The sequence below is a fragment of the Podarcis cretensis genome (assembly GCF_951804945.1).
Source record: "Podarcis cretensis genome assembly, chromosome: 12".
Classification (NCBI taxonomy): Eukaryota; Metazoa; Chordata; class Lepidosauria; order Squamata; family Lacertidae; genus Podarcis; species Podarcis cretensis.
The window spans coordinates 33,220,378-33,244,694 of NC_137181.1; the positions used below are offsets into that span (position 1 = coordinate 33,220,378).

The 24,317-nt window shown below is 39.5% G+C and overlaps 1 protein-coding gene across 3 annotated transcripts in view; it reads right to left on the reverse strand.

The window, feature by feature from the left end:
- Positions 1–3,394: 3,394 nt before the first annotated feature.
- CRPPA (CDP-L-ribitol pyrophosphorylase A) overlaps positions 3,395–24,317 on the reverse strand; it is a 56,636-nt gene continuing 35,713 nt past the window's right edge. The window contains exons 10-11 of one of the 3 annotated variants that reach the window (XR_013832207.1): positions 18,350–18,457; positions 3,395–3,865 (exon numbers count right to left, since the gene is read on the reverse strand). Coding sequence is in view for 2 of the 3 variants with exons in the window: in XM_079947921.1 (XP_079804047.1) it covers positions 3,761–3,865 (105 nt within the window). In the remaining variant the exon portion in view is untranslated. The remainder of the gene's footprint in view (positions 3,866–18,349; positions 18,458–24,317) is intronic. The other 2 variants (XM_079947922.1, XM_079947921.1) reach the window with 2 other exon arrangements.

Sequence of the window (24,317 nt, forward strand, 5' to 3'; positions counted from 1 at the left end):
GTTTGCTTTTACAACTCTCTATCAAATTGCAAGCCTGAAGGCAGGGACTTTCTTATTGATATTTGTAAGCTCCTGGACTTCCGGGTTAGCGCGATCGGCTAATGGCGGATTCCCTCTGAGCTCCGGAGGGAATCGGCTCTGCTGCAGACGGGTCTCACCGCGACGGCGACGCGGGGACCCTTAGAAACCGCAGGCGCGGAAGCCTGCGGACTTGGTGACTCGGTGGGCACCTCAAGCGCCCCCCGACCCACGAAGAGCCTTTTTAAAGGCTACGGAGAGGGTACGAAGAGTGGCGTGGTGCTGTGAGTAGACCGCTACTGCAGTGGAGCGAAGCCGCGAGCCATGGCCGGAGAGCGCTGACTTTTTTCCCTGAAATTTGGACTTGAAATAACCCGTGAGTAGAATGGAATTTGGACTTTAAAATTTTTACCTTTAAATCCGGTACGACCGGGGGATGTGCTAAAGGGAAGTCCGCACCCCCTCTATTTACAAAAGATTTAAAGCAAGGATCGGAGAACTAAGGTGGAGAGATCTTTTTTTTTTCGGTATGAGTTAAAAGACATTAATTCCATGAATTTGACAGAAGAAGATTTGTGCTGGAGAGTAAGAGTCGAACTTTAGAAGCTTTTGTCTAACCCCCCCCCCCCGACCCGGGAGTGCCCCTGTGTGTGAGCTGGAGGAAAAGGAACAAGGAGTTTGACAGCTGTCAAAGGAGCTGTCAAACGGGCAGTTAAAGTTAAAAACTTTTATTGTTTAACATCTCTCTGGACTAAATTTGCTATATTTGAATTAAAGTGCTTGGGAACAAAGTAGTTACAAATAACAAAGCAACAGATTGTTGGGAAAGGACTATTAAGTAACTAGAATCCCCCTAGGGGAAACTTTGAAACATTACAATGGCTACAGATGGAAAATTACAGGCAGAGATAGAAAGAATGTTTCTTCTCGTGGGAATACTGCAAGAGCAAAGCATGGCTAAGAACAAACAACTTATAACCTTGAACTCTAAAACAAGCAACCCTGCTGAATGCATAAAGGATCTGACTGAAACAAAATCTGCAGCTGAACCAGAGGAGACTTTTTTGGAACTGGAGGAGAGGGAAGAAGGAGTTAAGAAACTACAGGAGAGTACCAATCTGAAGCCTACACTGCTAGAACATAAAGAAGAAGATCTTGGGATTACCAATCTGCGAAAGATGCGAAAGTGGAAAGAGGAAGCCCATGGAACACTTGGAATACTGGAACTTAAAAGAAACAAGAAATATGATTGGGGCTTCCTCTTTGAGTATGGGAGATCAGTTGGCTTGTTGCAGCAGCTGTTACCAAGTATTTTGGATGGAAGAAAATTTGATGAGACTGTGCCAGAGCTCCTTCGAGAACTGAGGACCAACAAAGAGGGCTACCAACAAAACCGGCAGAGAGAGACTGACAGAGATTTGAAGGCCTCTGATGTGAGGAATCCAGGCTAAGAACTGTTTTGTGGACATCTATTTGGGAAGGGACAGAAACCGGGGTAGGGAGGGAGGGGAGAACAGAATTTTAAAACTTTTATGACTTTTGTGTTTGGCTATTATGACCTACATTCAATATAAAAAGGGGGAAATTCGTGGAAGGGAATTTGGGTCGACCTTAGAAAAGGACTTAATATTTATAAGAAAATTGGACAAGTAAAATTTGGCCAAGTAATAAGAATTAATTTTTAAAATAACAATAATATGTTAAAGAAGAGAGATAAGAACCTGCTGAGCTAATTATTGGATTTGGGATGTATGAAGGGGGGGTGGGGGGAAGTCAGGGAGTGGGGTTAAGAAAGTAAGGTTATGAAATTATACATGTTTTGTTTTTGTTTTCATCTGTGTGTGTTTTTAAAATGTGAAAACCCAATAAAAATTACTTTTTTTAAAAAAAAAAAAGATATTTGTAAGCTCCTTTGGTAATCTTTTGTTGGTTGAATAGCAAAATAAAAATGTTTTAAGTAAAATAATAGTTTATATGGCCAAATCATGCAAGACAGCTCTTTCACCTCCATTTCTGAGTGTTCTCTTCACTATACTTCCTTGAGGGTGCTAAAAATAATCTTGCCAACAATGACATGAGCGTTTGAAATGACCACAAAAAAATGTTTCGATGATTCAATCAGCCTTACTGTAATTGATTATATTTAGCTGCATTACACAAAGCTGCACCCAGGATATGGCCCAAGGGTCATAATGTGAGCACTTTTTATTTCCTTGTCACGCTCAAAGAGGTTGTGCATGAATACGCATGTAAAGCTGTGCACTGCTTATTAACCATTAACCATTATTGTTTTAGTTCCCTTACAGATTTACTGACATACTATATGAAGAGTTGGGTTGAAGAACATAAACATAACTGGGGTTTGCTCATTCTTATTTTACGTTAACAAGATACAAGGCTTCCCAGATAAGGAGCAAGAGGCACTAACCACCTACTCCAATACAAGAGCCCTAAACTTAGGTATTTTGAGATGCTCCACCTGGCAGGCTCAAATATTGTGGATACAGTGGTACCTCAGGTTAAGTACTTAATTCATTTCAGAGGTCCGTTCTTAACTTGAAACTGTTCTTAACCTGAAGACCACTTTAGCTAATGGGGCCTCCTGCTGCCGCCGCACCGCCGGAGCTCGATTTCTGTTCTTATCCTGAAGCAAAGTTCTTAACCTGAAGCACTATTTCTGGGTTAGCGGAGTGTGTAACCTGAAGCGTATGTAGCCTGAAGCGTATGTAACCTGAGGTACCACTGTATTGTTTTCTGTAGCTATCACACATGAAGTGCAAACAATATACTAGCATCTTTAAACACAAAACATACCCTTCTCAACACATTCTGTAGATGTTTAAAGATGTGGGTCATGTCATCGACAACGTATATATTTGTTGCAGGAAACACTGGTGTAGCCACAAAGAGAGTTTCTGCTGCACAAAGTGTGGATTTGGCCTAAGGTTAAGTGATGACAAGAGACAGAACCAGGAATTGGTCTTTCCTTGCTGGCACAGGGAGTCTAATGTATGCCTTGGAAATATGAGGGGCTTTCTTCTTTTCTTCATTGCAAGGGACAGCTCCACACATGAAAAGGTGAACATCTGAAGTCGAGCGAAAAGCCCACTTACTTCTTTATCTGGGGTTCAAAGCACAGCAAGGTAGTGCAATACACACACAATCCATTTAATAAATGTCAGTATGAAATGTTTTGTTCAAATAACACCCATAATTGATTTCCCCTGATTTAAACCAAAAAGTTATTTGAGAGGAGGTGAGGGTTGCCTTAAACCACAGGGCTGGATGGTGCTGTTATGCTTGGATCCTGATTTTGGGTTTCCAACAGGCATCTTGTTGGTCCCTGTGAGAACAGAATGTTGGACTAGATGGGTGGTTCTTATGGCTTTAATTAGCCAGTGTAATAATATAGTAACACATGCTTAGCACTTCCTCGTGGAATAGCTGCATTTAAAGCCCTTCACTCTGGTTAGATCATGTCCACACAGCTTTGAAACAATTCGCTTCTGCAGTTATATCCCTTTAGAATACAAACAACCTTATTTATCATAGTCCTTAGTTCTCGCTGCCCAAAGGCACTCAAGGTAACACATAGCATAACATTCTGAACCTTATAGTAGCTATATTTCAAATAAGACCTCCCTCTTAAATATTTAACTGCCACCCAAAATATACACTTAGTAGCTTCCAACTTTAAAAAGGCTGCATTGACCCCTCCTTGAAATATCTGCACATCTCCTTTTCATGCTACTAGAAGCTGTCCGACGTAGGCAGGATTTCTGTCTCTTATTAATGCCATGATAAGAGCAGCAGCTGAATCCATGGTCTCTTGAAGCTTCAAATTGTCCTGAAAGAGAGCAAAAAGATACCCATTATCAGCTGCTTTCATTTCTAGGATGGGAAATCAAAATATGAATTTAAAATATTAATGGGAAAATGGTCGGAATTAGGAAGAAAAAGTAGGAAGCAGATAGGCCCATATCTCAGTAGCACATGACATCCTTTGGCTGCAGATGGCCAGAGATTCAATTTTTGAGATCTACAATTGAAAAAGAATCTTAGGTAGCAGGGCAGAGAAATAACTTTGCACAATACAGTGAAGAGCAGGTTACAACAAGTAAAGCACAACATTAATATTAAATTTATTTTTTAAAGAAATAAACTTAGCTGAATATTTCCTGTTCTCTTCATTCAGTTTGCACATTTTTGACTGACAATGGTCAGTGGAAGAGGGTCTCTTCTATTGACAGATCCTTTGAATCCTTTGAATTTACAGATCGCTAAACGTTTTTGCTGTGTTCCCAACATGTTTATGTGCAGAACCTTTAGTTTCTGAATGACTGCTTTATGGCTTGGATTCACTGAACCCAAATAAAAATAGAAACAAGAATCAGACAGTCTTTCTAATATCTAGCTGGACCTGTGAGTGAGTACTTCGTTCCAGTGATATTTTGATAGCAAAGAACCTTTCTTGGAGTTTCTACTGAATTAAACTGGCAGTGCAAACTGACTCAATAAAAGATGTCATGGTCAATCATATTTACAAGTGCTCCTGCCTTTCTTTCCATACAGCTTTCTTTCTATAGTGTTACAATCCTGCTTTTCAATATTCTCATTGAGGGAAGCCAAATATTCAACAACAGGAAACATCACAGACTTAGATACTTGAAAAGTTTAGTCATATTGTAAACCATTAAACACAGAAGGATAGGAAAAACAAAACGAGTAGCTGAGATCTTGTTCTTGTCCCACACCAATTATCTCATATTACCGACCGACCACCCACTGCTGCGTCTATGGTTCTGGCATCCCAAATGTGTGATGCTTATGGAACATGTACAAAAAATTGTTTTACTCATCAGTAAAACCTGCAACAGCAGTCCTAGTAATTGATCTTCCCTATGTATCACGTAAATTCTGTGGTAATCTACTTCGCCATCTCCAAAATGCAGACTGTATTGTTGTTGAACCGCAGGATCCATTAACCTAGTACAGTTAATGCTGTATTGAAAAATCTATCTTCCTGTTTTTTTTACTGTTATTTAAATAGATGATTTACTGTATTAATATACCAACCAAAGAACAAAACATTTACAGCGCCATGTGAATGTAATTTGGAAAACAAAGCATTTTGGAATCTTGCCAGTCATACAGTCTATAAATTCATATTACAAAAGTTTGATTCCACAAAAAGATATGCACCCTCTGCTTTTAAATAAGAAATGCCTTGTAGCTCCAGATGGATTTGGATGCACACTTACTACATCTGATTCGAGTGGTTTCTCACTATGTGTGGGCGCCCATACCACACACTGATGTCTACTTTTGCTTTAATACAAGTTGGATTATGGTAATACGCTGCCGGAAAGCAGTCTCATATTTGTTTTCTAGTAGAGTTATTGGTGATCAGTAACATGTATTCTATACATTCAGCTATGCCACCGTATGAAGCGATACCACACATACAACACACAAAACAACATTGCCTAGACAAGTGTGCGGGCCTTGGGAACAGACTGGAGGGGAGCAGGCTTCACTCTGGTCTGCCCTCAGCCGCTTTAAGGCATTCTACAATTGGGGTTCCATTGCCAAGAAAGTCCTCCTTCTTGTTGACCGGGGAAAGAAACTGGGCTTCTTTATCCAACCCTTAGAACCTTTCCCAGGCCCATGCCACTCCCCAGCTCTGCATCACACCCTCAAGAGCTTTTGCCTGGCTTAAGCATAGCCTACTATACAAATATATAGTACTTATTCTACAGCTAGATGTAATTATTCCATAGCTAGATGTAATTAATGAAGATGTGGAAAGGGCAAATCCACAAATGGTCATCTGCGTCATTCCAAGCACCTCATCTACATCATCAAGCCACAGCAACTACAAATTGATTAATTGTTTCTAGATACAGTGGGGACAAGGTTGGCATAGATAAGAGCCATTTTATCATCAAAACGTCTACAAGCATGTCACAGAAGTCCTCCAAAGGTTTTAAAATATCACCCAATAGGCCACTAACCCCTCAAAAAAACTCTGCTGAATAACTTCCTGAGCAACTGTGAGCAATTCAGTGGAAGGAATCATGTTAACAGCCCAAAACAACTCACAATTTCATAGTGAGACAAGGTTTTTAAGAGAGGCACCAGCCACGTCAACTGGAAACTCCTAGGGTATTCATGAATTTATGGGATTCCTAAGTCTCCTAGGATGAACAAACTTAATGGGCCCAACTCTTCTGCACAGAGTAATGTTTCCTGGCTGCCTAATTTCATGAGAAAGAGATTTAATAGTCTGGCTCTGACTATGACAATAGGCTCTCACCTTCAAACCACTTGATAGGTGAAAAATACTAGGTTCAGAATGTACCCTAGAAAATGCATAGGCCCAGTAACAACACATACCAGCCCAACTGTTGTCATGAAGCCATGACAGCCTGAGGTGACCCTGTTAAGGCTGTCTTGCCATGAATGTTGATCGATTCTGACTGCAACAGGTTAAGCCAGCTTTTAAAAACCATGCTATTTCACTGGCAAACAATAATGGCTTGGAGACAGAAGGCCAAGGGATCATTGCCCACTGTATCTTTTCACCCTGGGTTCAGCTGAGTTCCACTCCAACTGAAATGAAGAATAAGCTTATATTTATATTGACAGCTGTGTGTAACTATATCAAAGATGCCCAGATGTTAGTTGCTGCAAAGAACTGACAAGAACGTGAGGTAGTATTCTGTGCAGCACATTTGGCATTTCTTTTGGGTGGTCTCAGTAAAGAATTCTGAAATAAAATCCCATAACCTGTCTAACAGAATCAACAACACACCTGCTTCCAACCGAGGGGGCAGGGAGAGACTGACTGCTATAACTGTATCACGTTTGGGAGGGTGAAAGCATTATTAAGATGCACGAACTTCACTTCCTTTTGCTGGTGAGGTGTGGCATCATCACAATGGTTTTGCTCCAAAAGCCCTTGGAAATCTGGATGATGTACTAAAACATACATTGTATTTTGAATACCCATCTTTCAGTACATCTGTATCAGTATAAACAGAAGATTGTCAGTTGGCGACAGAAGAGAAAGGATAGTCTGTAAACTATTTTTATGGCTGCTAGGAGTTACATTTGCAGCTTAGAAGACCCACCACACTTCTGTGTTAAGGAAAACTGGTTAGACATTTTTGTACTACTGGAAAACACCCAACCATTCACCCAGACCATGCCAGGAGGAAAGGCAAAAGAAAACAAAGGAAAATATGCAAAATTACCTTTAAGATGTAGATCACGGACAGGAAGCCTGTGACCCTCCAGACTGATTGAACTATATGAGGTATATGTTTCATATATATGCCTCATTCACTCACATCCATTTATAGCATGTCTAGTCTATTCTAAGAAAGTAAATTAACAATTTGAGGCACTAAAGGTGGACAAATCGTAACAAAAAAAGATGATGAATTCTAGAATACAGACAAAATATTTGTGATCAGGAAACCTCTTTACCCAAAAACACAAGAATGCAGAAACTACAATCTTTCAGATACTATTGGACTAGAACTCCTGCCATCCCCAACTACTGTTCATACTGACTGGGGCTGATGGTTGGAATTGGAGTCTAACAACATATGGAAGGTTGCAGTTTCTCTACCTCTGCAAAAAATACACCCTTGCCATTATTTATGCCCTTACCTTATAGTATTGTACTTTCACTGAACTGAATGTCTTTGGACAAGATAGTGATGCAGAAGAAGAAAAAAACAGAAAGTGCAACTGCCCCATTGTTTCCTGTTTTCAAGCATCTTAACATCTCATCTACAACAGAATACATTCAAACTGCATCGGGAATCTGCCTATCTAGAGCAGGAGGGCAAGGGAAGAATTAAGTGTTCCACTTGTGATGAAGCAGATCAAGAAGAAAGCAATGTTTTCATTTTCTGTTTTCCTATGTTCACCATGCATACACATATTGAGAATACAACCTCCAAATTCAGCTTTCAGACTTCAAAACCTAGAAGTATGTCCAATGCGACTCATACTCAGAAAAGACCCATAATAATTAATGGACATAACTAACTTGTCCATTAATTTCAGCAGGTCTACTCTGGATATTGCCACAATACATCAAGTAAATTAATAAAAACCAGCATACTAATAAACAGAAAACCAATAAACTAGTGTTCTACTCATTAGGCCTTGGCTGTTAAGATTTGCCACCAACCATACTTAATCAAGAACATCCTTTTTCAATTTTGCATAAAGCTCATCTGAAAAGTGTTTCCTCTTTTGATTTGTTTTTTAAGAATCTGCTTCTTATGCTATCTACTTCACATTGTTGTTTCACTGAAATGTTAGTCGTGCAATTTATTTCCAATGCAGACAGCAATTATTGTGTGCAGCTTGCTTTCCACCTTCACCCTGTTCTCATGGTTTTGGAGGTTTAATTAAACCAAGATTGTCAGGTTTTTCTGTTTCTGCACTGCCCTCTAAACACTAGATTTTCAAATGTCTGGAATGCCATATATCCTAGTTGAATATGTTTTCAATTCCCATTTTGTTTCATGAAAGTTGTATTGCCCAGCACTAATTTGGAGTTTGAAACAAATAATTCTAAGTACAATTATGCTCTACAAAGCCAAGACTTTCATAGTGACAGTGCTCATCTATACTCTATAAATCAGTGTTAGCCATCATGATTGGAGGTTTTCCTACTGTTAGTTGCTTCAAATCAGTTTTGAGAAGGAGGCCACACAGTTTTGAGAAGGCGTAGCCAGGGATGTGTGCAGCTGTCTCTCCCCCCCCCCATCAAGTAAATAAAAAAAATACTTAACAAACTGACCAATTGCATCACAGATAACTCGGTTCTGTTTCCCCCTCCAAATAAATCCTGGCTATACCCATGAAACTACAATGTTTGTTTTTTCAATTCACTAAATAATGCAGATTAAACTTCACATTTTCACTCTGTTAATCAAGTACAGCTATTTTGAATTATTTTAAAACCAAAGCCCAAAGAAATATGAATGAAACGAACAACTTGAAACTCAGTGCGGTCTAAGTTTTACATTAACACATCTGTAGCCTCAGTTGGGAACATAGTCAGTGCTTTCTTTTGCTGAAAATTCAAATTAAAACCAATCATGTGCTGAAAAACAATGAATAAAAGAAAAATAGCAGTGAAAATATATCTTCTGCAACAAGGCTGAATTCCCATGCACATATCCCTGAAAGCAAGAATCACTGGGCCTACTTTTGAGTAGATAGGTATAGGATTGTGTTGAAAATACAAGTAAAACAGTGGGAGAGGAGCAAAAGAGCCAACAAACAAGGGCAATTGAGTAGCAACTAAATTCTAAGATAATCTAGTTGTTTTTGCTTTTTTCCTCATTTCCACTTTTGTTCCTACAAAATTATTTTGTCTCTTTCACACAGATTTGTGTTTTTAATTGTGGCAAAGAGTTAAATAAAGATATTTAATTGCTCTGTGGGGGAAAATGTACATTTGTGTTTTCTGTTAAGAGTTCACCCTCAAAACTAGCTAGGCTTCAGCATAATCTAAAAAGAATGCTCTATGTTACTGATTAAAACAGAAAAATGACATGACAATACCCATGAGTAACTGCTTCCCCTCCAATAGTCAGACAGCAATAAAACTTGCTTTCAAGCAGACAGAAAATGCACCAACCAACAACAGTCTGTACTAGACGTATTTGCATAGTATACTACATAGCTCCACTGGTTTCAATTTACATGCCTGAACAGCATCCCCAACTTTGATTCTACTCGATAAGGATTGTTCTTGGCTACAGCTCATGGTTAGCAATCTAAACCATGAGCCCTGGGTTAGAAGCCAAACTGTGGTTTTAGCGCAGCATAATAGTAAGAATGACCAGCGTAGAGCAAAGTGACTATCAACTCCTCTCCAGGTACCTGCACATTCACATGGTTCAGGTACACTAAGGTAAAAACACAAAGCTTGTGGTGTTTTATGAACCAGGCCATAGTAAAAATCGTAAACTAAAAGCAGTGAACTACTTGAAGCTCCCATTTCACCCATTGCTGTAAATGGGCTCCACACTCCCTTATAGTTGATCTTTAGAAGGGAAAAATATGGGGAGGGGTTTCGGAACAGTGTTATATAGACCTTTGCTGCTTCACCATTGACTTCCAGCACAGTGGTTTTTAGACTGATTTGTTTTTATAAGATGTTTTAATGTTATGTCTTACTATGCATGTGAAGGTCTTAGCCTAGAACTATCTGAAAATATGGATCCTAAACATTTCCATTATCATTATTTGTAATTATTCTGTGTGGAAGTGGTGGGGTATTCTTGCAAAAAAGAAAAGAAAAAAGCAACGTTGTATATGCACACTCCTTATTTGACTGTTTTATTTCTTTTCTACTACATTCCATGGTTTGATAGTGAAAGAGAAAAAGACATTGTGTTGATGGTTTCTGACAAACATTAATTTAGTGCTATGGTCTTATGGAACTAAAATGATAAAGTTATCAGAGACGAATAGCCAAAATAATATTTTTATGCCATTATGATAGATGCATAAAACTTGGAGATTGAAGGAAGAAATATTCAGAACCCTGTGGACATTAGAAAGTGTTTCCAGAGTTACTTCAAAAAATTATATACTCAAGGGCCACAAGATGAGGCTGAGATTAAACAATTTTTGAAAAAGAATGGATTGCCAAAATTGTCACAAGAAAACAGATCAATCCTGAATTGTAAAATAACATGCCAAGAGATCGAACAAGCCATTCAGAACATGAAATTGGGCAAATCTCCAGGGCCAGATGGGCTGACCTCCAAGTACTATAAGACATTGAAAGACTACTTGATACAACCATTGATGGAGGTTAGCAATGAAATTATGGAGGGGAAGAAGGCGCCGGAATTGTGGAAAGAAGCTTTCATCACATTGATACCAAAATCGGAAGCTGAAAAGACACAACTTAAGAACTACCGTCCCATCTCTCTCTTAAATGTGGATTACAAAATATTTGCAGACATTTTGGCAAGTAGATTGAAAAATGTTTTGAATGAAGTAATTCACAAGGACCAGGCAGGCTTTCTCCCAGGTAGACATTTGTTTGCTAATACAAGGAACATTATTGATATTTTGGAACTCTTGCAAACAAATATCAACACAAAAGCAGTGCTAATTTTTATAGATGCGGAGAAGGCCTTTGACAATGTCTCTTGGAAATTTATGAAGGGAAATTTAGAAGGGATGGGAGTGGGACGGGGTTTTGAAAATGGGATTGATGCAATTTATTCAGAACAAAAGGCTAAATTGATAGTTAACAATGTGGTTACAGAAGAGTTCAAAATTGAAAAAGGAACACGACAAGGCTGTCCTATCTCCCCACTGTTATTTATCTCGGTTCTGGAGGTGCTCTTGAATATGATTAGAGGGGACCGGTTGGTGGAAGGAATTCAGGTCGGAGTGAAACAATATAAACTTAAAGCTTTTGCAGATGACCTAGTTTTGACCTTGCAGGAGCCAGAATCTAGTACGAAAAGAGTATTACAATTGATTCAAGACTTTGGTCGAGTGGCGGGATTTAAATTAAACAAACAGAAAACAAAGGTGCAGGGGAAAAATTTGACAGATACAGAGTCAGAACGGTTTCAGAGAGAGACAGAACTAAATGTGGTTAAAAAAGTAAAGTACCTAGGGGTAAACATAACAGCAAAAAATCTGAGTCTATTTAAGGACAATTATGATAAATGTTGGTCAGAAATTAAGAGAGACTTAGACAGTTGGACAAAACTGAAACTTTCTTTGTTAGGCCGAATTGCTGCTATCAAGATGAATGTATTGCCAAAAATGCTGTTTTTATTTCAAACATTACAGATTGTGGACATGGCGGAGTGCTTCCGGAAGTGGCAGAGAGATATTTCCAAGTTTGTCTGGCAGGGCAAAAAGCCCAGAATTAAGTTTAAGATATTAACTGATGCGAAAGAAAGAGGGGGCTTTGCCCTGCCAGACCTAAGGTTGTACTATGAGTCAGCAGCTTTCTGCTGGCTAAAAGACTGGCTGCTTCTCGAAGACACTGACGTATTGGATCTGGAAGGTTTTAACAATGCTTATGGTTGGCATGCATACTTATGGTATGACAAGGTTAAGATCAATAAGGCCTTTAAGAACCATATTGTCAGAAAGGCAGTGTTTAATGTCTGGATAAAATATAAAGACTTATTGGAAAACAAAACTCCAAGGTGGCTCTCACCTTTGGAAGCTAAGGCCCGAGAAAGACTCAATATGGAGGCCAAATGACCAAAATATTGGGAAATACTAGAAAAAGATGGAGACAACTGGAAATTGCAGAGTTTTGAGAAAATGAAGGATAAAGTGTGAGACTGGTTACATTACGCTCAGATTAAAGAAATGTTTAAAAATGACAAAAAGTTAGGATTTCAGGTGGAGAAATCGAAATTGGAAACAGAACTGTTAGAACCTAGGACTAAGGTACTTTCAAGAATGTATAACTTGCTGCTAAAATGGAATACACAAGATGAAACGGTCAAATCGGTTATGATTAAATAGGCACAGGATATTGGACATAATATCATGTTTGAGGACTGGGAAAGGTTGTGGACCTCTGGGTTGAATTTCACTGCCTGTAATGCTTTGAAAGAAAATGTTATGAAAATGATATATAGATGGTACATGACCCCAGTCAAACTCGCAAAAATATACCATTTGTCTGACAATAAATGTTGGAAATGTAAAGAGAATGAAGGAACATTCTTTCACCTCTGGTGGACCTGTCCTAAAGTGAAGGCCTTTTGGGAAATGATATATAATGAGCTGAAAAAGGTATTTAGGTATACCTTCCTTAAGAAACCAGAGGCCTTCCTTTTGGGCATTATCGGTCAGAGGGTGGCAAAGAAGGACCGAACTTTTTTCCTGTATGCAACAACGGCAGCAAGGATACTTATCGCTAAATACTGGAAAACCCAAGATCTACCCACACTGGAAGAATGGCAGACGCAACTGATAGGCTACATGGAACTGGCAGAAATGACTGGCAGGATCCAAGACCTGGGAGAGGAGAGGATGGAAGAAGACTGGAAGAAATTCAAGATTTATTTGCAAAAACATTGTAATTTGGTTGAATGTTAAGAAGGATGCTGGATCATAAATAATTTGGCACCACTAAACTAGATGGAGTAATGAAGATAAGCTATGTAACAATTTGAAATAATTTAAAAAATTTTTTTGAATAATTATTAAATTATAGTTAAATTTCTAAGATTTGGTTAAAGGGGATTGGAGACCAGAAAATTAGATATAAGAGTAGAATCAAGATGATAAATTGCTGGCAAATTTTATTGGAATGAAGGTAGGAGCGGGAGATGAGAGGAAGTCCAAAGAAGTGGTGAAACTATGCTGAGATATATGTTATACTGTTTATTCTTATGTATTGTATTAAAAAATCTTAAAAAAAATTTAAAAAAAATATATAAATATGATAGATGCATAAAACAAGGGTTATCTAAAACATGTTACAGTAAACTAAATGCATTCAAGGGTTGTTTCACACACTGTGCAGGGATATTTTAAGAATATACCAAAAAATGTAAACTATAATTGCAAATGCAAGTATCACAAGGGCATACTTCCCAAGGAGCAATTATTGTGCCCTAACAGAGCCTAGGACTTGCCGATCAGAAGGTCGGCGGTTCGAATCCCCGCAACAGGGTGAGCTCCTGTTGCGCGGTCCCTGCTCTTGCCAACCTAGCAGTTCAAAAGCACGTCAAAGTGCAAGTAGATAAATAGGTCCTGCTCCGGCGGGAAGGTAAACGCATTTCTGTGTGCTGCTCTGGTTCGCCAGAAGCGGCTTCGTCATGATGGCCACGTGACCTGGAAGCTCCCTCGGCCAATAAAGCGAGATGAGCGCCGCAACCCCAGAGTCGGTCACGACTGGACCTAATGGTCAGGGGTCCCTTTACCTTTTTAACATAACCAAATATTGAAGCCTAAAACTACCAAATGAATGATTTTTGGATATTTGTAGTTGTACCCACAATTGCTGAAAAGATTCTGTTACTAATCCCACTTAAAATATTGTTTAAAAAATGTCAAACATTACTGAATCATAGTAGCTGGGTACAAAAAGAATGTCCTTGAACCCTGAATCCATTAGGTCCAGAGAGAACAGGCAACACAATCCAGGACAAAGTTTTCCATGGACCTAGGATGGGGAAGCTGTGGCTGTTGAACTCCAACTTCCATCAGCCCTAGCCAGCATCAGGGGTGATGGAAACTGTAATACATTGACATCTGTGAGGCCACAGGTTCTCCATATCAGCCATAAATAGATGCAACCCAGAAAAGCATCTGCAGGACAAATAGTGCATGGTGGCTCCAAGAATGAAGTCAAAGCACACTCTGGGGACTAAGCATTGAAACTCCCATTAGAAATATGTATTCTGTGATCAAAGCTGGAAAGCAAGAATGGTCACCGTTTAAACAGCATGAACACATTCATATAGAAAGAAATGTGTTTTTCAGCATTGCATTGTCAGAATGCATGTGTTAGCATGTCTTGTGTCAATATAAAATGTAATAATTTTGGCAATACATTTATAATTATAATCAGGACAAAATGAAGATCTATTGCCTTTTACTGTAATTATATTAATAAAACCACTGCTGACTGATGAAGAAATATGATATTTATGCTCCAGGGATTAAAAATGAGAAATCACTGACGGTCAAAATAGTTGAGCAATCTAGTTTCTGGTGAGGTATTTCACTAGAAAGATAACGTGAACTCCGGTTTCTTCTGAGCCCCCTATTTTAGACAGCCTCGTTTCACAGGCAACTGTGTAATTGACTCTCTAACTTACAATTATAACATATAACAATGGTGACTATAAATAGAACAATTCCATTAAAAAATACAAAATGGTTGTAACTCCAAGAGCAGTTTGGTGCTAAAATCTCTTTGACCCCATTGAGTTTTAATTAGCCAGTATATACAGCTGTACTCTTCTTTAAACTGAAAAATAGTGTTAGAAAACTGTTTGCAAATTAATATTATTTATACCCCATTTTTCTGTACAAGTACACCTAAGACAGCTTATAAGAGTAGAATGGTATCTGCCTCATTTTAAGAGTCATTTTAGAACATTCCATTCTTACATTAAAATAATAATTTAGGGATGTCTTGGCTCCCTGGCAACTCCAGACAGGATTGGGAACATCCCATATCTGAAACCCTAGAAAGCTGTGGTCAGTTAATAGAGACAATAAATACTGAGTTAGATGGACCCCTTGATACTATGCAATTTCCTATGTTCCTATTTTAGCCATTGACTTCCCAAATTAATTTCTAAAAAGAAAAAAAAATGCACTGCCGCGTTCCCCCAACCCTGTGTATTACAATGCAGACACCTTGGATCATCTGCAATGAAGAACAAAATGTATTTTATTTCTATTGATGAGCTAGCTGCTGCTGTTAAATTTTCCATGGGGTAAAGCAAATTGAATTAGACAGACTGATACTCTCACAAGCTACATATGAAGAGGTATCACATGTATGCTGCCTTGGGTACTATGATGAAAGGAAGTCAAGATATAACTGTAAGACAATAAAAAATGTGTCCCCTCCCCCATCAGGCACTGGTTTGTGTGACGTTTTTTCAATTTACTGACTTGTCAAGGGACACTGACAAGTATCATTTTTTCCCTTTATTTAGGAAGAACACATTGCTACAAATACACATTGCCACAAATAAAATGTGTGTTTGTTTTGTATTTTGCTCATTATGCAGTATGCAAATGGAACCATGCACAACTGAAAACAATTTAACAAAAAGTACAGAGAAACATGGGGACACTCCACAAAGTAGGTCACATATTTAAAGGCCTTTTAAAAACATTCATTTCTTCCCATCACTTTATTTCATTTTAACCAATACCACATCTCTCTTCTGTAACTCTGCTCTCACTTTCCCTTCTCTTTGTGTGGCATATGCTACTCAAAGAAATATCAACACTGTAAGCTAGACCTCAGAGTACATGGAAGGACACTGTATTGGTGGCTTTATTAGGCTGTAAATGTTTTCCAGCGTTACCTCCTATAATAATCTAAAGCAGAGGTGGCTATCCTGTGGCCCTCCAGATGTTGCTGGACTACAACTCCCATTATACCTTACCATGGCCATGCTGGCTGGGGCTGATGGGTGTTTATGAGTTTATTGGTGTCTGGAGAGCCAATGATTAGGCCCCACCCCAGTCAGAAACTGTGTTTTGTTCTTAATTCTGTTCTTGCCTGCCTGCAAACAGACATAGACAGCCTAGATACAGTTGCCTACATACGGTTCAATAAACCAAGTTGTGTGGCCCATATCTTCTGCTATATTGGATACAGTTGTTTTTCTGAACTTTTGTCATGATCCATCTTGCTGTCCATGAGTTGTTAGCAGCATGAGTAGCATTTTAAATTTTACAACGTCGTGTAATATCACCTTTGATCAGCAGGGAAGTCAAAGAAACACAATCTAATTCAATGGATTCAACCTCATATACCTCATATGTGTTTATTTGGTCCACACATCATTCTAGTACACACATCATCTACCCGTCATCCAATAAGCTTTATTACTTTTAATAGTAACAACCACCCTTTCCCTGGTGGAAATAGCTTCAGGTTCAAGAAGAAACAATTTCAGTGGGATCAGAAGCACATCTATGAGCTAGTTCGCAGATCAGGCCTAAATGATTGTCTTGGGGAAAGAAAGTTAGACTGCATATCTTTTTGGAAATGATATGCAAAGTAAATAAATATAATTTAGAGAACTAGAATTAATTGAATTTAACCAAAATTTGCATAAGGAACTGCTGATGTATCAGGAAAATTGCTCACTTCTTATCTTTGTTGAATTTAGTTAATTATAATTATACTACACCATCTTTTTTACTAAATCTACATGTACATCATTATGAAACACCCGCAGCCAGCATATTATTGCCTATCTATTGTAGAAAGCAATAATTATAGCATTTAGCTCCATTTGCCTTGATGTTCTGATACAAGTTACCACTGATTTAACCATTACATTCCAAGTACAAGACGTATTTGAAAGGCCAATTATATTATAATTATTATTTGTTCATATGGCAATTGAATGCAATTTTAAAAAATGTTTTGGCACTTTTATAATTAGTGACATTATTTACACAGCAAACACTTGCTACACTCAAAACAAAGAGCAGTGTAGTTTTTTACCTTTGGTTATAAAATACATTTCACCGTATGTGATTAATGAAGGAGTGGGTTTAGAATAGCATTTTGGCTTAAACCGCAAAAGATGTTTGCTTGAGTGATAGAAGGCTTCTTACATCAATGCAAATTACTGAGAGATCACTAAAGGGAATCAGGGCATGTGTGGAAATGAACCAGAGAAGGTAAAATAATATAGATGGTAGCAGAAATAATTTTAAACTGATTATAAAGAACTTTTGAAGTCTGCATGTGGGATTGTTAAAAAAATTCTTTCATTAGGAGTTACCCCCCCACACCATGGTATGTTACTGCTGCTGTTGGCATCCATCTGTATAGGGCCTTATATGTTAGCACCAAAAGCTTGAACTTGGCCCAGTAACAGATAGGCAGCCAGTGCAAAATCTTGCAAACAAGGGGATATATGCTGGTGTTGCAGCATGCAGTTTGTCCCTTACTTGGGAATAAGACCCACAGGAATCACCAGGACATACTTCAGAGTTGGTATCTGGCTGCAAGCCCATCTGTAAAACTGATGTAACTGATCTATTCTGAAAAGGAATCAAACTGAGAAGTCATGGCAGAAGTACCATCCATTAAAGAGATAATGGAGGGGTATTTAAGTAGCTGACCATATTTGATACCAAGCTATCCACAAAACTCAGTAGCATGGATGGAATATTTTAAATGTTTCAGCACCTTAAAAACAAAAACAAAAACAAAAACCTGAAATATAATATAAGAGATTACCAGCTAATTTCTCACAACAGTTGAGAAGAATGGTGTCTGTAAATTTAATCTTATATCCCAAGTTCTAAAAATGCTAGAAATCCCTTAAAAAAAATTATCTGAGGATTATGGCTCATTCTGGGAGCACTAAAGAAAACCTTTGCTGGTGTGTGGTGCCTGCAGGGTTGGTAACCCTGCGGAAACAGAAGATAAATTTAGTCACTCGTCTTTATCACAGCCTTTCAAACCCAGTGAGCTCTGATTTATGACCCTGGCTTGTTCATTAACTAGAGTTCCCTCAGTTCAGACATAATAAGGAATTTCATTTAGTTTAAAACCAGTAACAAATGTATCCGAACTTCTCACCTGGCACATGCCAGAGAAGGCAAGCACTCAAACCCAGTGCTCATCATGGTTCATGCACTTACATCAGAACTGGCTCAGTGTACCTCCAGAAGTCTCACCACTGCAGACCTGTTTAGAAGCATGGAAGTTATCCCCTCACTAGCAATCCATTTCTTAGATATGAATCATAACAATCAACACTGAAACATTCATCAGAATCTATGTTTTATAAAACAATGCAAGAAGCACAAAATACATTAAGTCAATTTTGGAATGAGTAATTCAGATGCCCTGTCTTTGACAATTTGTCTCTGATCATGAATCAGTTGACACAGTGTGTACTTTTCACTTGTTTTGGCAAACATGTTGGTTTCCATTAGCAGCATACTCATGTAGTGTTTTCTTTATACACTGTTATGTTTAAAACAGCAAGTCTGTAATAGCTTTCAAAGAGGCCTGATGTATTTGTGGTGAGGTTTTTGTTTTGTTTCATTTCAAGAGCTGGTTATAAGATTCCTGGTCTGTGGCTGGCCTTTTATGTTTGGAATAAAGAACCTTTATTAGCATCTCATATCAATAAAAAAAATCCACAATAATGTGGGTATTGTGGTAGTGCAAACACAGGATATTAACAATTTCCATGGTCTTTTTGAAATATCACTTTGTTTCTGAAAGGCATTATTCCTGCATACAGGTGGAAATTCAAAATGCAATTATCGTGCTGCTGGAAAAAATTAATATTTCCTCAACAAGTGTTTTTATTGGAAGTGCTACATGGTGTGGATTGTACCTGTGATATCACAAACAAAAAGGGATAGAACCCAGACTTACCCATGCCATTTATATTTTGTAGATTTCTAGCGTTCTGTAACGAACCTAAAGAGGCTGTATCTCTGATTGCAGTATTTAAGTGTGAAACAATCCTAATTGTCTAAAAATATGTTCAATAACTGGGTCTAGATTCTGTTCTAAAGCATGACATTATTTCACTTTTATGAAGTTGCTTGATTACACATAGTTATTCATCACTCAGCAATTGCAGTATCAATTGATGGTTGGAATTTGCAAAACAGTCTTCAAAGATAAAACTCCAGAGGGAGAGCTTTTATATCATCTCATCACCCTAATTTTCAAAGGAAGCAATTCACATACTGAGTTGCAAGTCATTAAGTGATGAGAAGTCAACTACATGCATGTGTGAATCAAAAGTCCAAAGAAACTAAACGCACATCGCCTAGATTTTGTGTTCTAACTCCATGAATAGTAATTTAATTACACCAAAAATGAGAGGCAGTTAAGATAACAGAATGACTGAATATGGAACACTACTTCCAAATTGAGTGGCTAGAGCAGATGCTTTCAACTTTTTTGAGTCCACATCTCCCTTGACCAACTGCACTCTTTCTGCAGCTCTCCAGTGGAGAAGCGCTCTTCGAACCAGTTATGTCACCCCTTGCCTGCAGAGCTGACAGCCCCTCGCTCCTTTTTGAACACCCTCCCACAGAGTGTTCCCTCAGCCTCCTCTCCCCTCTCCTTGGCAGTCCTCCAGGCAGACGCCACCACTGCCCCTGGTCTCTGAGCCACTGCCCCCCGCCCCAAAAAGAGGTGCCTCCTCACGCTGCCCCACAGGGGCAGAGGTTGCCTTCAGCCTTAGAAGCCTGAGGCCAGCACCTTATTCACCTTGGCAGGCAGCAGTGACAGCAGAGGGTGGCGCTGGGCCTGCATGGTGGAAAGGCTCCCCTTCGACACCGGGCACTCAGTTCCCATCAAGCCAAAGAAGGGCCAGTGTGGTGCCTGCCTGACTGCCCAGCATCCCACATGTTTGTCTGTTCCCAACAGCAGGGGCTGGGGGACTGGCTGGCTAGGCTCCTTCAGCTACTTGCTTACTTACTCTGAGACCACCTCAGCTCCTGGAAACCAGCACTCCCTGGCCAGCCCCTGAGGAAACATTTGCCTGGGGAGCATGTAGCCAGGGCTGTTGCAACAAACAGCCACACAAGCCTTTGGGATGCAAGACAGCCTCAAAGGAGGGAGGGAAGGAAAGAGGGACAGAGGCCAGTGTTGCGTGCAGCATCCCTGACCATCATTCAAGGCACCCTAGGGGGCCACGGCACACTGGTTGAAAACTTATAAAAACCAAAAACAGACAAAAATCACATGCAGAGGAGATCTCTACTAATGAAAAAGCAAAGGCAATTTTCACCAATTCACCCTCTGCCAACCAAATATACTCTACTGGGATCAGGGACTCTCCTGAACAATGATGGGGTACAGCAGAACTTTCTTTTTTTTTTTCTTCCCTCATCTGACTACCCTGCATAACAAAACATGGCAATGTGCAAGAAAAAAGAGGAAACAGCAGAGTAGTTCATAGTGCCACAAGTTTTTAAAAAGCTAGGAGAAAGCAATGTTTCATCAGTCACTGAGTACAGTTAAAATGTGTTCACCTCTCAAATGTGACTTACCCTCATCACTATAAGAATAATTTAGTGCCTACAAGATGTGGGTCACAACATTTGAAGCAGTGGAAACAATTGTGAAAAATAAACCTAAGATTTACTGCTAGTTACGCTTTAAAAGAGAACTGTTTAAAAATGATCCACAGGTGGTATTTGACACCAAGTAAATTAGCCAAAATGTCTAGAGTCTAGATCTAAGGATGACTTATGTTGGAAGTGTAAAGAAACATCAGGTACATTTTATCATTCATGGTGGTCCTGTAGAATAATAAAAGAATTTTGGGAGATGGTATATAATGAACCTAAGAAAATGTTTAGAAGAACATTTCCCAAAATGTTTTTGGGAATAATAACAACAGAAATATAAAAAAATCAAATTACTCTTTGGATGTATGCGACCATAGACGCTCGAGTTCGGGTAGCACAAAACTGGACGAAGTACCAACATAAAAAGATGGGCATCTTAAGCTATTAGAATATACAGAACTGGCCAGCATGACAAATAGATAAAGATGACAAGAATTTGAAAGAGGATTGGATATTACATATAGATTACCGTATTTTTCGCCCCATAGGAGGCACCGCCCTATAGGACGCACCTAGTTTTTTGGGGGGGAAATAAAGAAAAAAAAATATTTCCCTCCCAGGCACGACCCCAGCCCCCAGAACAGCCTGCTATCCGCAAGCCTAGGGAGCCGTGCCGGTCTCCCCAGGCTTACGGAAAGCTGTGCGAAGCCCGGGCGCGCTGAAGAGCGCGCCTGAGGCTTCGGAATGCAGGCAGCTCTGTACAACCCTCCAGAGCCCGGCGCAGCTTGGCGCCGGGCTCCGGAGGGTTGCGCAGAGTTGCGCGGAGCCCGGGAGCGCAGGCAGCTCTCTGCGACCCTCCGGAGCCCGGCGCGGCTTCGCGCCAGGCTCCGGAGGGTTGCACAGAGCTTCCTGAAGCCTGGAGAGTGAGAGCCTCTCGCTCTCCAGGCTTCAGCGAAAGCCTGTATTCACCCCATAGGACGCACCCACATTTCCCCTTCATTTTTTTTGGGGGGGGGTGCGTCCTATAGGGCGAAAAATACGGTATATGGAAAACTATTATAACAAAAAAATAACCATAACAGACTGACAGAAATACTCAGCAGTAGAGGCTATAATGTGGGATAATATAAGATAATGAAGAGAAGAGTAAGAAAACGCAGTTGAAAAGACAGCAGTTAGGAAACCAAGGAAAAAGTGGAAGGGGAATTAAAGACAAAGTTTAGGTAAGTAAAACAAATTGGAGGAATAAGCTATGTTACTAGTAATATTTACTTATATGTCATTTTTATGTTATTTTTCTTATTATCCTTATTATATAATACAGTATGCATTGATGATATGATAAAACAGAAAAGCAAAGAAAAAAAGATTTTTTAAAAAGAATAATTTAGTGCCTAGAAGTAATTTGATTTTTTTGGAATTTTAATGTTGGAAAGGCAGGATACAAATTTAAGAAACTGGTAAATAGGACAGAGGTGTATGCACATATTACAGTGAAGGATTACAGTGTAATCCTTCTAATATACAATACACAGTGAATATGTAAGTCTTCTGTGCTTTTTCTCTAGCAGGATGCAGCTTAAGAATACCAAAGGCAGAAGCATTGCCAGGATATGTTCATCTTATTGAGTAAACACAGGTTTACTCAAGCCAGATGCAAGTAATTGCATTCCTTTTGAATTTGTGGTGGAAAATTCAAGAATTTATAGGCTGGCAATTATGGACCAAGTACAATATATTTATTTTACATATTGTCTGTTGCTGCTACCTAGCAGAAAGAACCCCCTTTCAGAATTAGCACAAAATCATACTTCATGGAATGAAATAGTAAACAGAAGCATTTAGCGGCTAAAGCAAAATTAGGTTTCCAGATAGATTGTAAAAATCAAATATAAGTGGTTCAGACTGTCAAAAATGGAAATTTGATACATTATGAGATTGTTCTTTTCCACCCATATGGTAGGAAAATGTTTCTCACTCTAACTCAAATACAATTGCAGACCAGTATGTATTTCTTCCACAAACTACATTCAAAATTCTGAAGATTAACCCCTTCTAGGAGCAAGCACAGGTGCAAGGGAAACAATCTGTATAAAATGGCAAAACAAACCCTACTTTTCTAAATCTGTAGTGAACCACTAAGCAACTTTATGCACATGCATGCCTGCATACAATGGAACTTTCTCAGTGCATTAAACTGATTTCTAAGCATGGGTGATCTGCCACATGTGCAAGTATCAGCTACAGATATTAATAGGAGATGCTTCCAAGTAAATAACATTAGGTTCCAAATGTCAAATTATAACAGTCATTCCAACCTAAAGGATTAAGCAGCACTTAAAATGGAGATTTATGGCCACACCAGAGGTAGATGGGGGCTCTTAACTAGCACCTGAATAACCAGAATTTGCAGATTTAGAAAAGTAGGGTTTGTTTTGCCATGCTAATGTGTCTGCTTGGCCTTGCTCACATTCCTCTGCATCATGGCCCAAGTAACTGCCCAAACCACAGTCTGTGACTCATGGTTTGCATGTACTGATAAACAGTGGGCTGGCACTTAACAGCTTTGGGCACAAAGCCTCTCTTTGCTAGCATAATCATGATGAGATTGAATAGTTTGCTTCCAATTTCAATTAACCACAGTTTAGTGTTATGGCCAAGCCCTAAACAGTAGTTGGTTGAAACAATCAGCTTCATAACCAATGGTTAACCATAGTTTGGCTAGGTTTGAACACAAAACTAAGCAGGGGTTAGCCTTAATCTGAAGCAAAGCTCAGTGGCGTAGCGTGGGGGGTGCAGGGGGTGCCAGCCACACCGGGCGCAACATTTTGGGGGGCGCACTCGCAGCTCTCTGCCCCTACCTGGCTCACTCACTCTCTCTCACAGTGCTGGCTGTGCGAATCCGATCCGAGCTGCCGGGTCGCTGCCCACTATGCAGAACGGAGAGAGAGCGAGGGAGGGACTATCTAGGGGAGGGACAGTGCAGCGACCGCCCAGCGCAGCGCTGAGCGTGGGAGAGAACCACACCAGACCAGACCAGGCAGCAGCTGGCAGCGGCGGCAGGTTCGGGGTTCGGGGCGCAAATTACTTGCCTTGCCCCGGGTGCTGACAACCCACGCTACGCCGCTGGCAAAGCTTTCCAACATTAATGGAGGAGGAGAGGGAATGGGAAGCGCTTGAGCTAGGATTGTTCTTTATAGTCATAAACAATTTTTTATCATGACATGTAAATGTGGGCACTGAATCATAAGAGTCAGAAATACCCTGAAAGAAGACCTCATTCACACTGTAACAATTCAGTAGAAAAGTACTGTATATTATTGTATAAAAGTATAGGCAGCGACTATTTTTAGTGTCCCGTTGACGCACAACCACTGACATGTGTGCTGATTTTGGCCTCAGAAGGGGGCAGAATGGGCTTACAATGTCCCAGAATGCAAGTTGCCTGTACTGTATATGTTTCCTAAACCATTGGATATGGGCCTGAGAGATATCCATTAAAC